General features: G+C 36.1%; 1 protein-coding gene across 9 annotated transcripts in view; it reads left to right on the top strand.

Annotated features, from left to right (window-relative positions):
• The window catches only part of Lmpt (four and a half LIM domains protein limpet), a 434,583-nt gene that overhangs the window by 354,472 nt on the left and 63,784 nt on the right, over positions 1 to 16,327 (top strand). Inside the window, exon 1 of one of the 9 annotated variants that reach the window (XM_074126573.1) lies at positions 3,501 to 3,976. The exons of 7 other annotated variants lie outside the window; for them this stretch is intronic. In XM_074126573.1, the coding sequence (XP_073982674.1) occupies positions 3,813 to 3,976 (164 nt within the window). In that variant the 5' untranslated portion in view covers positions 3,501 to 3,812. Of the gene's footprint in view, positions 1 to 3,500; positions 3,977 to 4,587; positions 4,647 to 16,327 lie in introns of those variants that run through there. One more of the 9 variants, XM_074126575.1, reaches the window with a different exon arrangement.

Below are 16,327 nucleotides of genomic sequence, written 5' to 3'. Positions count from 1 at the left end.
TACTAAAGAGGTTGAGGACTTTCCCTACTAGTTCCTTTTTGCTCTACTAACTCCTCTGGTTCTCAAAGAACCGATTGAGAGGCCATTACCTCCTCTTTCTGACACGAACTGCAAAACGTTTCCGAGCTAATAAGCCCCCACCTTGTACAGGTGCTCCTACCATGCCCCTGTGAATAGGCCTGTAATCAGAGTAATCTGATTTCTGCCCCCAAGCACAGAGTCTCTTCGGTCCATTGTTTACATAGCCAAGGCATTATAGTCTTGCTGTGTTTGACCCCTTTGGACACATCACCCAGTTCTTTTCAAGCTTTCTTCAGATCCAATCTCTGAACTGTACCTTTGGTGATCCCCAAGACAGATTCCAGGCCAATGAAAGGAGTTGTAGCTCCCGTTCCTGGCCAGCTGATCGGTTGTTTTATTCTCCTTGATCCTCCACATGACCCGGCACCCATTCCAGTTGAACTTTATTGTGCCCAGCCAGTTGTTCCAGAGCCTTTCTACATTCCCAAACCAGACGATAGTTAGTTCTGAAGAAAGTTAGGGCCTTCAGTGCAACTTTAAGAAGGAAGTGAACGATGAAAAAAAAATAGGCTGCTAAATTATGATGTTAGTCTGAGACTGGTCTTTGGGTTCAGTCTCTGCCCCTTCGCACTCCGAATCTCTCTAAGCCTCAAAATACAGGTCCTCTCCCCAAAAAAAGTGGGTGAAAGAGCACCAAGTAGAAGGAAACACACTCAATAATTTTTAATAACGTCCCCATTTGGCTGTCCGAAAAGATGCAAATCTCCGTAATTTCTAAGATCCATTCAGGTTTTCCTCAGCAAAAGTTTTAATAGCAAAGATCTCGGGCCTGTTAGATAATCTATCCTGAATCGCCCAATTTTGGACTTACAAACTTCAGTTTAAAACTTCGTCAGGATCTCACTTCTTTTTCAAGCTCGCACTTGGAGAAAGTACTTAAATTGTACAAGTATTGTTCACTGTTTTTTTTCTTTTTTCGGTGGCTGATTCTTAATAAAGAAGGAAGAAAAGGATGATGCCAATTTGTAGTCATTAATGTTTTTTTTTAATTTCTGCCGAGCTTTCGTCCTAGGGACTAGATCATCCTCAGGGTTTATTGATAGTATTGAAGGCGGGGCTTAACGTCCAACTACCAATTAGGTGTCGTGGACGGAGGCGACTAGCTAACATAGTTTACGATAAATTTCTCTTATTAACCAGTAAATAAAATCCAAGACCTAGACCGGGGGAATCGAACCCACTAAACCAACAATACATCTTAGCATTGCGGGTCTAATATATCTTAACCGCCTAACATACTTAACTATAAATTTCTCTTATTAACCATTAAATAAAATCCAAGGCCTAAGACCGGGAATCGAACCCAGTACCACAATGGGGTTTATTGATGGTATTACACTTTTACATTGTCTTTAAAGTATCTTCTGTTCTGTAAGCTTTAGGAGTTTTTTTCTTAAAATTATGCATTTATACAGAGATGAAGAACCTTGAGTTTGGATGCGCGGACGGAGTGTTAGAGATAAAGGGATGCCCTTTACTGATAAAAGGTTCAAAGATCATTACTTTCAACAAATGATAATCAATTAGACAATAATTACCAAGCTAATGGTAGAGGGAATTGTTTCTTTATATATATATATATATATATATATATATATATAGGACTAAAAACAAAAAAAGAACAAACAATGTAATTATTTCAGTCCATTGTCCCTAAAGCGACATTAGTTTAGTACGTATAATCTAAAGGGTTCGTGTTTATAAAGGTCCCCCTATGTGAGTGTATAAGGGCTACTACACTTCCCTCCCTTTGCCAAGGTATAGCGTTGTTATTTTAGTGATCGAATTCTAGGAAGTTAGTCGCTTGGTTGCCCTACTAATGTGAGTTGGGCCCTTGTTTAGGTTAAATACCCTCCACAGGTACAGCCTTCCATTTTAAGTAGGTCTGCACAAGGTTGTTTAACACACTATAAAACCCTTTTTTTTTGTTTTTGTTCTCCCTTTATTCCCTTCAACCTGGTTTGCTAATATTTAAAGGGCAACTATTAATAATTTGTGTGATAAAAGTTTATAGTTAATTTTATTTGTTTAATTTAGTTATTTTTAATCATGGTGGGAGCATAAATCATGAAATAATTTTCTGACATTTCTTAAATCCTATAAAAGACTTTCAACAAAATAAGGAGAGCTTCGGCAACAGAATTCCTCTGCCCTTTGACCTCCTAGTTTCGCCTTTTCTCAAGCCTTTCACAGTTTTTCAATTTTATAATTCGTTTTCCTTTTTCCTGAAAATTGTAGGGTGAAATTGTCCCCCCCCACAAACTCGTATTTTTGATTTTCCCCGTCCCAGAAACATTTTTTTTTTTTGGCATTGGCTTCCGCCATACAAGCAGCATCGTCTAGCTGCTTATCACTAGAATATCACTCACTCTCCATTCTTACTTATAAATACATTCGCTTCACTCATTCATCCCTCTACTATATCCAACTATTTACATAAACTACAACTAATAGATGGATCAGTACTCTGTGCTCCTGCCATCCTTATACGAGTAGTTTAACTGAAATTAAAATCACCGTAATCCTTCTCTAATCATTTTCTTGCATTCATTCTAATCGGCCATAACTTTTAAATACATTCCTATTTCATTGCTAGCTCTGCTACAGATTTAAGCACATAGATGTTGGTGGAGAATATTATATCTTCTGCATCTAAATACCTCGTATATATCACCAAACATTCGTTTCCTTTCTACCACATAACGTGGACATATTCATTATTATATTGTCCTGAAATCCTCCTCCTCATTGCAATCTACGCAAAGAGAAGAGGTGGACCTTTTGTTGTTGATCCTGTGAAGATACGGATCCACACACACCGCTTGGTTCGCTCTCTCAGCCTGCTTATTGTCGTAAACAACCCATTTATTAATGACAATTCCCTTTTAAACCATGGTTGTCTAGGAAACTGATCTACACATAGTTTTATAGAATCTCCCTTTATTACCAATACTGTAATCTGTCTGGCCATTTTTTGTAGTGCTTCTTTTGCAATTATGTAGTTGATATCGGTGCAGATATAATTAGCCATTTCCCCACTATTGGTGGCTTCCTTTGCAAGTTTATCAACGATTAACCAAATGAAGTTAGATTTTATTTTATTTTATTATTTTTTTGTATTAGATACATTTTTTGCCACGTCATAAAGACAGGTGTTGTGAAGAAAACAGAAATACAAAATTTAAACTGTACAAAATAAATAATGAGTCAGATTTAGGGTGAAAAATAAATTAATTAAATAAATAAAATAAAAAAAAAATTAAGAGATGGAGATTAGCAGATGATGAAGAAGATGCTGGTGAGTTTAGTGTGTTCGTGTCTGTGTGTGTATATGTACACGAAGAGTGCGTTTGAAAATGATGACGTAGAAATGTTTGTGTGTATATAGCTAGCCGTAGTTTGGAGGGGATCGATAGGGGGCGAATGAGGGTGTTAAGGGGGCGAGTGGAGGTCTTAAGCTGTACACAGCTTGGAGTCAGTTCTGTCCAGTCGAACGAACGAGTCACTCTTCATTAGATACTCGATTTATTTATTTCCTGTTCTTATCTCCAAATTTTTGCCGCCCCCCAAATAGTCCAGAGAAAAAAGGAAAAACCCCTTAAAATTGAGAAAATTTAAATTCTATCATTAAAAAAAAAATAATTCATTAGGCATACATACGCTAGAACAGAAAGTATACAGAAAACTTTTCCCTACATTTGTTTTTTAAACTATACACACACACACACACAATGGCAGATGTTGAAGTTCAAATGCAATTTTCCACGGAAAAACGTGTGAGGAAAGTGAAGAAAACTACGACCAGTAAACGAAGAGAGAGCAGCGATCAAGGAGAGGTGACCATCACGGAAATTGAAAAGGAAAACCAACTACCAAACAACACAGATGAAAAGGGGTATGTGGCTAGCGAAAACGTAAAAAAAAAGAAAAAAGAAAATTTTGTATTTCTTCCCCTTTTCCCACAAGAAAACTTGTTGTTTTTCTTTCTTTTTTTTTTGGAAAAGCAAAAAATAAAACACCCTCAACTTCAATATATATATATATATTTCTTTTAAATATAATAACGTGAAATGAAAAACTCAAATCTAAAGAGAATCCATAATTAGTACTATTTTCCTAAGCCCTCTCTTTGTTTTTCTTTTGAAGTTTAACAAAGCATGTGATAACCCATGGAAATCTCTTTTTCCATTTTCCTGGGCCTAACACTTTTCTTATTTTTCGTGATTAGAACTTTTCCTTTTTATTTTGTTACTTTTCCTTTACAAATATTTTTATTTTAGTGTGTTGTTTTATTTTTTTCATTTATTTTTCACGGTAGACCCGTATGTACATAAGTGGGTATACTTATCAGTTTTTCCGAATCATTTTTTCTGTTTTATGGTGTATTTTTCTTGTAAATACACAGTGAAAAGCACAGAACCATATTACATTGTACAATATATATTTTTATATACTACTTTTTCAAAATCACTTTTTATACATACAAAAAGAATGTATATATATATATAAGGGGGTAGAGGGTGTTTACGGCTAGCCCATACCCCACCAGCAACGCTAACATTAAGGTAAAAACAACATTTCATAAATATATATTACAATAAATAACTATGTAAATATGTGTATATAAAATTGAAGAAGACTTATGTATAAAATTATTTTTATTTCCATCAGCCCGTTTGTATTATAAATTATCTTCATCGATTTAAGGAACCTATTTGATCCTATTTCTAGTTAGTTTATTCTATAACTAATTTAGGGGGCACGAAAAACAACTATAGCTCCATTGGGGCCCCCCCGTTTTCGCTGTAGCACTGCCGGGGGGGCCTTCTAACAATGTTCTAAATTTACTCGACATTACTACGATTATATAAGACTCTGCTTTTATTCTGACATTAAATTGAAATAGATTACTTAGGTGATGAAATCTTTGAGCTGGTACCTGGACTTAAAACCTTGGGGTGTGGGGGGGCCTTTTTGGGGACACTTTGTGTTTTATTTCCCCCCCCCCCCATCCGTCACAAAAAAGTAAAAGCCCACATTTTAGCTGGTCCAAACCGTGCAGAGATTTTTGCTATTTCAAAAATGGTTTACTTAGATAAATTTGGTCCCAAAGAAGGCAAGTTATCTCCCCTCCAGTTATTTCTTGGTTAATGCCCAATCATGTGGTTGGGGGGGGGGAGAACAGAGGTTCAATTACCCCCCCCCCTTTTTTTTTTTAAAGAACTTTCTCTTGTTCTTGTAGCTGTTTTTCTTTTTAAAGAAATTGAACAGTTTCTATAGAAAACTTTTTCTCTCTATTTACTTGCTTGCAATGTAGGCATTTTGGCCGTAAAAGGTACCTTGATTTAATACCCTTAAAGGCTAAATAATACTGACCATTCATTGGCTAGTACTGGCCCCCTTAAAATCCACACGATTTTCTTGTACTTTCTTTTTCTCTATCAAATAACTTCCAAGCAAAACTGTAAAATTTCATCTCCTTGAATATTAAGGCTTTAATATTCCCGTTAAAACTAATAGAAAAACTGAAAAAAGATTAGCAAACAGGATCCTGGGCTCGAATCCAGGCTGCTAGCCCTTAGGATTTTTCTCATCCTGCAAGCTTTTTTGCAGCTCATTGTCCGTCCGGTGATAATGTTGTCTGTAACGAGAGCTCCACTGTCCGGACTTAGGCCAGCAGTGCACTGAAAAAAAAGCTCCGGGCGCTAACAACCTTAGTTATTGACGCGCCTTAAATTATTTTTAAAATAAAATAAGAAAACTTTTTACTAAGTAATTTTTATACGTAGGCCTTATAATACGAGTATTATAAACTGTGTATAATACAGTAGTCATACACTGTGTATAAACTAAAACTTGGAATATATGTATGCTTAATTTATTTTTTGCTCAAAATAGTTGAAATTAAAATCAAGAATATTTAGTGGGCAATGGATTGCTTAAATTGCATTTGAAATGCAATTCTCGCATGCATTTTTTTTTAATATTGTTCATTGTTTCTGGTTTACATACTTTTTAGATTTTCCAATAAGTATGGTACGAATTTATGGTGAAAATAGAAACCGAATGAACATATTTTTTAAGAAAATTAAAGTTTTCTTTTTTCTCTATTTTTAATCATTTTCTTCCTAATAATTATTTGGAAGGTAGCCTAATTTTTGTTAGCAGCTGATGTAAGAAGTGTATTTTTAGAATTTTTTTTTAAATGAGATGCATAGAACATACAAACCTACTTGGAACATACTTAAAATGTGAAAATTTTATAAAAAATAGTCGAGGGAGAAGGACTGAGTATGGATTAGCCAATAGTATTTTACTATTTCTTTGATACATATATATTTATTTCCGTCTATTTTCTGCCACTTTGCGCTCTAGTTCTATTTTAAATTCGAAAAACGTTAGATTTCTTCTTTAGTAGGCGTGGCCTAAATCCAAGTCTTAAGAAACTGCCCTTTCCAAATGATGAAAATAGATCTAGCTCATAATTTTCAGTTCCTTTCTATTATAATCTGGCCACACCCGGACGTGGGAGGGAAATGCGATTCTCAAATTTCATTTTATTTTATTTGTTTTTGGGGGGACCCCACACTTAATTTTATTTAATATCACATCCATCATTAAATGGAAACTGCAATCACACGTAAATTTTTCAATTTTGGATTCCACCGGAAATACACAGTTCGTGATTCTCTCGAGTTTGGAAAATCGAAAACATAATTCAAGACCGGAAGGTTGTACATATTTAGAATTTGTTATGTACTTTAGTTGCCTAATTGGTAATTAGGTAACGCGTCAAAATCGTCTCACCTTATTGAATCAATAGTTCCATTATTAGAACAAGAAATAATCTATTCAAAAATCATAGAAAGCAATGCCAGTTTCCGTGAGTTTTTTTTATCTTTTCCAGCCGCCTCCGTCCAAGTCACCTAATTTTTTGGTAGCCGGAAGTAAGGGCCGCCTTTACTTTACTTTATTCTTGCAGCATTTTTTTTTCTAGGCGGGGCAGCCTCGGAGGCTGTAGATAATGCTTGCTCTTTTTTTGCTGGCTACAGGGTTCTTCTTCTATCCATTGCAGCATGATCTCTACTGGGTCTCGGTTAGCCAAATATCTCCTACGGCAACTTAGTGATTTTGCACCGCCCGTGCAAACTGGATGGCTTCATTTTTACTGGATTCACAGTGGCTCTTGAGTTAATCTTGCGTGGAAAACAGTGGGAACTCCTTGTAGCTGTAGTAAAACTTCGCCTTCTTTTTTTTCGATTTCTTCGACTGTTTCTCCCAGTTGATTTTGCGTTGATTCTCCAAGTATCACGGCCATCATGTAAGAGACCCATTCTTCTTCTCTAAGGCTCAACAGTCCTCCACCACTATCCTCTGCCATTCCTCTCTCTCTCTCTTGGGCTCTCGTCCTCCACCTTCTTACGCCCATCGCCCGTAGATCCTTCTCCACCTGGTCAATCCATCTATTTGGTGGGCGGCCCCTGGGCCTCCTGCCCCCAGGCTTGCCCTCCAGCGCCATTTTTGGCCCGCGGCTGGGATCCATCCTCATTAGATGGCCAGCCCATCTTAGTCTCGCTTGTTTCACTCTTGTCCCGAAAAGGATTTGAATCTCCGCATTGGTGCGAATACGCCACTGGCCGTTCTCACACACTGGTCCGTAGTTCCTGCGTAGAAGTCTCCTCTCCCAGACCCCCCAACAAATGTTGGTCGGCACTAAGAGACCCATATATTTGCTAGTCTATAATGTTTTGTAATAAGTCATAAGACCCAAATTAGGTCAATATGGCCATTCAACCTTGTGTAGTTCAAACTCTCGAGACTAGTTTGTTCTGAAAAGAAAAAAAGTTCAAGATGGCCAGGAAAATCAAGGAAAAAGCAGAAAAAATATTTAATTTCAGATTTTCCTGTTATCAGAGGAAACATCTGGACCCGGGCAAAAAGCACAATTAAAACATTTGGCATCCATTACAATATCTCCGCCGAGAGAAAATAGATTTTAGCGTGGCCCCTTTTGTGCCGAAAAATTCACCCTTTCCTGCCTAAAGTTTTTTTTATCTTTTCTAATAAGTAATTTACTTCCGGATGCTGTCCACTTCCCCTTCCAGTTGGTGTTGTTCCCAAGTGCCTTCCTTCACCCACTCACAGCGCCCTCGGGAAGACTTTCCAAATTGAAGAAAAAGTCTTGCAGCTAACTGAATCTGCTGGACTCATTCCAACTTATTTCTATTATTTTATTTATCGTTCACAACTGGCCAGAGTTCGGGTTCCACCAATAGAATTCGTTAGATTCATTACTTTTTCTTACTGTCGTAATGAATTACATATTATGTTGCAGTAGTTATTACAAAATTTTGCAAATAAAGGATAAAGTTTTTCTTTTCCGCTTAGAGACGGGAATTTTCACCAATTAGAATTTATTTCACTTAGATAGTTTTTCTTTTCACGCTAAATGTTTGGAAAGCGAAGGGATTGAAGGAAACGGAAGTCCCGAGAGTGTTTCACACTATATTAAATATTTAATGGAAAGAATAAAACAAGTCTAATGGTTCTGTAATCAAAAAAATTTTACTTTATATTATTATACTACATTTTTAATAAGAAAATTGTTGAAAATAGAGTTTTCCTCCCTGTTTTGGTGGAAAAACACAGGGAAAATCTCATTTAAAATTGTGTAGAATTTCCCTAGAAAAGCGTGTTGACCTTAATCATAAAATATTCACTACCCTAAAGGTGTTTTTTTTATTTTCGTCAACTTGGTTTATCTCTCTTCAACCAATTTCCTTTTTTAATGATTTTTCCACTCAGTCTAGTGTTTTTTAGGGGGGAAAAAACAATGAAAATTCCAATTTTTTTTTTTTGAGAGAGAAAAACACTCGGATAGTGTGTAAACTGGGGAAGCTTTTCCCCCCATCCACCCCTGCTTTGATAGCTTTTCCATGCTTTCTTTTCTTTCGGGAAATTAATTTGTTTGCTTTTCATTTTGAAGAGGAAAATTTTCATTGTACATAAATGTAGATATTGGAAATCATGGTGACCTCACTATTGTTAGCTGGACTTCTTTTATATATGAACGTGAATAGATTGTAGGGCAGTGTCCTTTTGTCTTCGTCACCAATCTATTTATACTTAAGGAAACCCAAAAAAATAAGTTCCATCAAGCTCTGCTTCAAGTGTTTGAATTTCCTGATAGGGATTAGTACCAACAAAAGGTCTTTCTTTTTGACTAGGTACCCGGACTTTCGGGAGACTGGGAAGATAGTAAGAAGAATGGTTGCTTGGCTCGAGAGGAGCTCTTAGGAGTTTTAATAGGATTGCCAATCCTTTTACGGCATTATAAAGCATCTCATAAATGTAACCATTAATTTGGAGGATAGCAAACCGCAGGTTTGGTGGGTGGAAAACCCTTAAGACAGAAATAGACCATAAAATTACTTAACTCGCTTCGGTGGTACGTATAATAAAATTGGAACGATACAGAGAAGTTTAACATGACACGAAAAATCGTGAAGCGGTTAGAGACAAGACCTGCGAAGCTAATATGTATTGTGGTACTGGGTTCGATTCCCCGGTATTAGGCCTTGGATTTTATTTAATGGTTAATTAAAGAAATTTACAGTAAAGTACGTTTGCTAGTCGCCTCCGTCCACGACACCTAATAATTGGTAGTTGGACGTAAAGCCCGCCTGAAAAAATAGGCAATTACTTTACTTACTTCACTTAGACTTTAAAATACTGTTTCTCAAACCTAAATTTACTAAGGTACTCACTAACCCAACAAGGCTGGACAGCTGTTTGGGGAGAATTGAGGGAATACATGCCCATTGCTTTTGGACTTAGCAGTGGTTAGCCTGTGCAAGTTTTTGACTGGAATATGAGGAAATAGTGAGTGTCTGTATTGGCCCTTCGGGGAGATTCCTTATACCTTCATATTATTCCCTGAAGCCCTTCCTTCAGACCTTCCTGTCTAATTTTAAACAGTCAGGACAAAGTACTCGTAACTTGCGGGTAGAACAATAGACTTTTAAAGTCACGATGGCCTCGGGTTATTCTGGCCAATTCTCTGATCAAATTCTGTCATCGGGGGTTTTTCATTTAAATATTTAATGACTTTCAAAATATTGACTAAAGTGCTCTTTACCAATCACTGGGTATAATAATTCCTTTTTTTATTGATTTCACAAAAAACTTAGATTCCTTTTTGATTGCATCAAAAATTTGTACTTTGTGAGCCAGTCAGTTGGTTTTGCCCTCGTCCATAAAGTGGACAATTTTTAAATTTCTTTTAAGGAGATTAAAAGTACCAAGATTTACCTTTTTGTTAAACAAAAACAAATACTCGTATTTGCTTCCATCATCCCACTTCTAAGCGACAGTGTAAAGCAGAGGTTTATAAAGTTAGGCTGGGATATCCACGGCAGCGCTCAATACCTGAAGCAGTGGCTCAAATAGACATAGTTTCCCAAACAAGCGACAATTATGATTACCATCTGGTTGTACTTCATACAACAAAATTCGCTCATCACGTTTTGCATATTCAAATTAAATATTGTTCCAAACAATTTAATGAATTAATGATGTTTTTAATTACGATTTCTCATGATGAAAATTGAATAATAAATCTAAACGCGTTGATTTCAATTAATCATTTTAATTAAAAGATGAAATATTTAATTATTTTTGGCGTAATTAATTATTTAATATTTCCTCCTCTTTAATAATAATAATTTAATTTTAAAATAAAAAAAATGGTTTTCTTTAATTTACTTTTGCCTTTAATTTAATTAAAAACTGTTTCGTTGCTTTAATAGAAATTTTTGTTCCTTCTCTTTCTAGTTGTGAACATTTTTCATGTAAAAATAAAATACAGCTGTTTCGGGTTATCAGCTGTTTTGGCTTTTTAAAATATTGTTTACTATGTTCTTTCTGTTGAACATCTGTGTGTGGCTTCATGCCCAGATTTCAAGTCACTATTTTCATAGTGACTTGTGATCGTGTTGTGTATAAAGTAAAGGAATTGGTTGTCTAGGATGCGTGGGCTATTTGGGGTTAATGCTAGTGTTTGGCAAGGGCTGTTTGGTGATCGTTTGGCTTACTTAGACTGGAAGAGCTTTCTGATTTTAATGGCCATATTTGTGGGGGTACCGTTTTTTTTCTCTGAGCTCTTTAGAGCTATGGAATTACTGAACGCCTGTCAGTGGCGTTCAAGTCCCAGACCAGTCCAAATTTCTTCTTCTTAAGAACGCTGTATTGCCTTGGACCAGGCTGTGTCTTAAATATAGCCTCCTTTTATAAGGCTTATAGGCTCAGATTTAAATCTATCTCTACAGGGTGTCGCATAGGGTGTCGTTTTATCATCCTCCACAGGATTTCAATGTAGACATTCATTTTTTACAGTGTCCAATAGTACTTAGGACCCGCGCAAGCTTTTTCACTGACCCACAATTGCTAGGCAACCATTTGTGGTTAATATGCTTTTGTAGTATTTGGAAATAAAGCAAAAGTGTTTACAAAATATCAAATAAAATGTATAATTTTACTCATATTTTGTTTGTTAAAAAAAATCGACAACCCAAAGCAAATAACCACATTTAGATTTTTCTTCAGATAAATCAAACACTTTTGTTCAGGTTTTGTTCAGTTATGTTTGTAAAAAGAGACTTCCATAGCCACTTGTTTCGTCCCGTTTTACCCCCGTTAAGTCAACTGAATTTTAAAGATGTTTAGTTTTGAAAATATTCAGTTTAAAAATTTTTAAACTTAACTCTTGCGCAAATGGGCATTAGTGACCCAAGAGCTAGTACCTAAAAAAAAAAGAACAAAATTTGACCCACGTCTCAAAAAAGTTCGCTATCCCTGACTTAGGACATATAAGAAACGGCCTCCTCCATCGCTACCAACTTATCTACTTATTATTGAATGAGATGCACCAACTTTTTCAAATTTCTTCTTTCGTTTGCCTAGTCTTATCCCACATTTACACGACCATAGATTTGTAGCAGAACTTTACCTTCATAAGACCTGAAGTTTTCCATTGTATCTACGTTGTTGGGTAACCCTTGTTTCTGAGGCCAGTAACCCAGTATCACCATCTTGTAAAGGATCTGCTTTACAGCATTTCCGGAGACCTGTATACTCTTCAGCTGTCTCAGATTAATCCAAAGAAATACCTGTTCTCTTACAGGGTCTACTTTTAATTTCTGCACAACTCTCCCAATAAAAACGTATAAAGCGGGAAACAAAAGTACGTGGTTTCTCCTACTATTGCCACAAAGGAATTGGCACTTTAAGCCTCATCTGCAAGGCAGTGCCAACGTAAAACCATCCTTTGTTCTAAATCTAATGATGAAAGTGAGAATCTCGTAACAGGAAACTTAAAGAAAACCGTGGAATTCATCTACAAAGCGGAAGTCAGCTAAAAAGAGTTACAGTTACTATTCCAAACAGTTGTACTTATCCAGTAATTCCGCATTTATGCAGGATTGTTCTTGAATATTCTGAGACAGACAAGTTTAAACCGGTTGCATTGTAGAGAACTCTTTAGAGTGGACAGTATAAGTCACTTTGGTTCATGCTTTAAGGTTGTGTAGCGATACTTAAAGCATGCAAATCCATATGAAGATTCACGTTCTTCCGTTTTTCACGTAACTTGATTAAATTCGATTAATAACTTTTACAATAATTAATAATCAGTTTAAAGTTTAAAGGTCAGTTTCACATTAATATACGTATTATGAAAAGCAAAGCTCAATTATTTTTTATTTTTTACTCCAGATAATTAACAAAAGGGCTAGATCTGGCATATATATATATATATATATATATATATATATATATATATATAGGACTTGTCTGTATCGATGGTGGAAGGGCTGAAGACCCCCAACGATTGTGACCTTTCTGATAATGGTGCAAAGCCGATTGTCCGCACTGCGCTCGCTTGACTAATGGATCAACAGCCATAACATTGTCCAGTTGGTTCCCACCTTTCTCGTAATTCATCCCTCTGTCCCTGTCTCTCTCGCACGCACGCATACCATGTGCCACATACACACGCGCGTGCACCACTATAAATCGCTAAAACATCCAACGTGCTCTTTGACATTTTAGGGTTTTTTTTTGTTTTTTTTTTTTAGTATTTCACAATGGTCTTGTTTTTCTTTTTCTTAATCCTAGTATGAGTTTTCTGAGGAAAACAATGTGACTTTCACGGAAAAGTGTTTGCCTATTTATGTGACTTTCACGCCTCTCAAAAAGACTCTCTTTGTCACCCCTCTCATAAATGGAAAAAAAAACTAGGAAAAAGTCCAGATTTGATCATCCCGCTGTAGGCCCAAGTTGAGTTCTGAAAATAAGCCACTTTTCCACTTCACTAATTGGATTTCCCATTTCCTTTTTTTCCTTCAAATTCTCTCAAAAAAAAAAAACAATGTCTCTAACTTATTTACATTTGAACTTATGTTCAACTCTCTTTGCATACATTTAGTTCAGGCTTTCGCTCAACTTAATTAACCTGTATGCAAATACATCAAACATAGAAAATCTGCACATCCTATTTTACGATATACGCGAGAGATAGGGGAGACCAATCTCGAGATTTTATTCAACAGAAATCGTTTAGAAAATGACCAAAATAAAATTTGTTTTCCATCTTGCTTTAAACATTTTCTTTTTGGAAGCATACAATTTATTGGACATAAAGAGTACCATATTTTGTAGGGAAATTAAATAGACAAACAATGGACTAGAGATGTATGTTTACGATATATGTCAACTAGTGCACGAAATCAGAGAGTCAAATTGGACATGCAACAACATGCAAGCTGGTTTCATTTCGTCTCTGTTAGAAGTAAATATTTGTACATTTCAAATTTAAATTATTCCAGTAAAACATTTGTACTGTAAACTTTCAACTGTAACTTTTCATTTAGGAGGAAGTGGAATCCTCCTCGCTTTGACATTCAGTTATCACCAGTTTATGTGATTGAATTATCTTGAAACTTGAGGCTGTATAAAACAAGAAAATTTGTTGGGGCTTACATATTTTACGTCATTATATTGAAATGATTGTATTGGGAAGAAGTATGACATCATAGTTTGCTCATAAAATCTTGTTTTAAAATCATTGATTACACAAAAAGAAAAATTTAGTAACCGATAAAGTATAACGCACCAAATGCAAATGAAACTGGAAAAATTACAATTGAACTGCCACATTTCCTGGTGGACCTGTTAACTCTTTTCAACTTGGAATTTTGAATAGAGTTTTTTTTGGTAAATTATGGTTGAAATAAAATGATTACTATATTTAGTTTGTAGAAGCCACGATAGCTGGAGCGGTTATAGGCTAAACCCGCAAAACTAAGATGTATTGTTGGTTTAGTAGGTTCGATTCCCCCTGGTCTAAGCTTAGGATTTTATTTGATGGTTAATATGAGAAATTTATAGTAAAGTATGTTAGGCGGTTATAGGCTAGTCCCGCAAAGCTAAGATGTATTGTTGGTTTAGTGGGTTCGATTCCCCCTGGTCTAAGCATAGGATTTTATTTAATGGTTAATATGAGAAATTTATAGTAAAGTATGTTAGGCGGTTATAGGCTAGACCCGCAAAGCTAAGATGTATTGTTGGTTTAGTAGGTTCGATTCCCCCTGGTCTAAGCTTAGGATTTTATTTAATGGTTAATATGAGAAATTAATAGTAAAGTATGTTAGGCGGTTATAGGCTAGACCCGCAAAGCTAAGATGTATTGTTGGTTTAGTGGGTTCGATTCCCCCTGGTCTAGGGGCCTTGGATTTTATTTAATGGTTAATATGAGAAATTTGCAGTAAAGTATGTTAGGCGGTTATAGCCTAAACCCGCAATGCTAAGATGTATTGTTGGTTTAGTGGGTCTGATTCCCCTGTCTAGGCCTTGAATTTTATTTAATGGTTAATATGAGAAATTTATAGTAAAGCATGTTATAAGGGTATAGGCTAGACCCACAAAGCTAAGATGTATTGTTGGTTTAGTGGGTTCGATTCCCTCGGTCAATGCCTTGTATTTTATTTAATGGTTAATATGAGAAATTTACAGTAAAGTATGTTTGCTAGTCGCCTTCGTCCACGACACCTAATTTGGTAGTTGGACTTAAAGGACGCCTAAAATAAATGAATAAATATTACTGCATCTATTCATTTATTAAATCGCGAAAGTCTGCCGCACAAAGTCTTGGTGCTTAGATGTTCATTTTTAATGCTGTCATTATCAACTTCACTGAAAGTGTGAACCTTTCTACTTTTACTGCCAAAGAAAGTTGTATGAAACGAACACCTTAATCACCTTGACTTGTCATTAAATTAATTCTCTCTCTCTTTATGAAATGTAAAAAAAAAAGGTAAAAAACGCTTTATTACTTTGTTAAGAGTTAAAGAAGGAAAAGTGGTGCTAAAAGAGAAACTTTCTGCGGCCAATATCAAGTGATTAGAAGTGATACTTCATTCTTAGATATAAACAAACATCTGACTACAGTTAATAGCGCTCGGTGCCCATATTGGTTTTGAAGCCTATAACGCCCAGATACATACTTGCGTACAAAGTGCACGGATATTACCATGTATGTCCTAGTTTCTTTTAATAATCACCACCAGATACATATCTCTTTATTGCTGAGTGGTACGTATCCTTTCAGGCTCCAGTTCTTTTTTGCTCCTTCAAAATTCTAACGTTAATTATTGGTTTCATTTCTGTTTTAAGAATAGTTCCTCTTGCTGTGCTTACTTATTCTTACCTCTCTAAATAGGAAGTAACCGGATTTACATCCCGGAAAGAAAAAAGATTGATTTTTTTTGTTAACAAATGTAGGACAGCACAACTAAATTCTTTCTTAGTCTTTTTGCTACTTTACAACTGCCCTGTTGGCAACTAGTAAATATGATAGCGTATAATTAAGTTCTTCTTTTTCCCATGGTGCTACAGTCCTATAGTAGGGACCTGGACCTCATTCAAGAGAGAGTGCCACTCGTCGCTGTCCACGGCTTTTAGGTACTCCATGGACTCATTCAAGAGAGAGTGCCACTCGTCCCTGTCTTCGGCTTTTAGGCACCATCTTCTAACATTACTCCGGCTATCCTCTCTTTCTTGGTTCATAACAATGGTTTCTTTCCGAGACAGGGTCGTTGGCCCTGCGCTCAACCTCCAACCTGGAGGACCAGGAGCATTATTTCGGAGAGAGTGGCCGTCACTTTGGCTAATGAGTCTCTTCTACCCATTC

Source organism: Rhodnius prolixus, unplaced genomic scaffold (assembly GCF_049639745.1).
Source record: "Rhodnius prolixus isolate KJV_2025 unplaced genomic scaffold, Rpr scaffold_3, whole genome shotgun sequence".
In the NCBI taxonomy this organism is placed as follows: Eukaryota; Metazoa; Arthropoda; class Insecta; order Hemiptera; family Reduviidae; genus Rhodnius; species Rhodnius prolixus.
The sequence above is the reverse complement of the archived record's forward strand: the minus strand, read 5'-3'. Positions and strand labels throughout refer to the sequence as shown.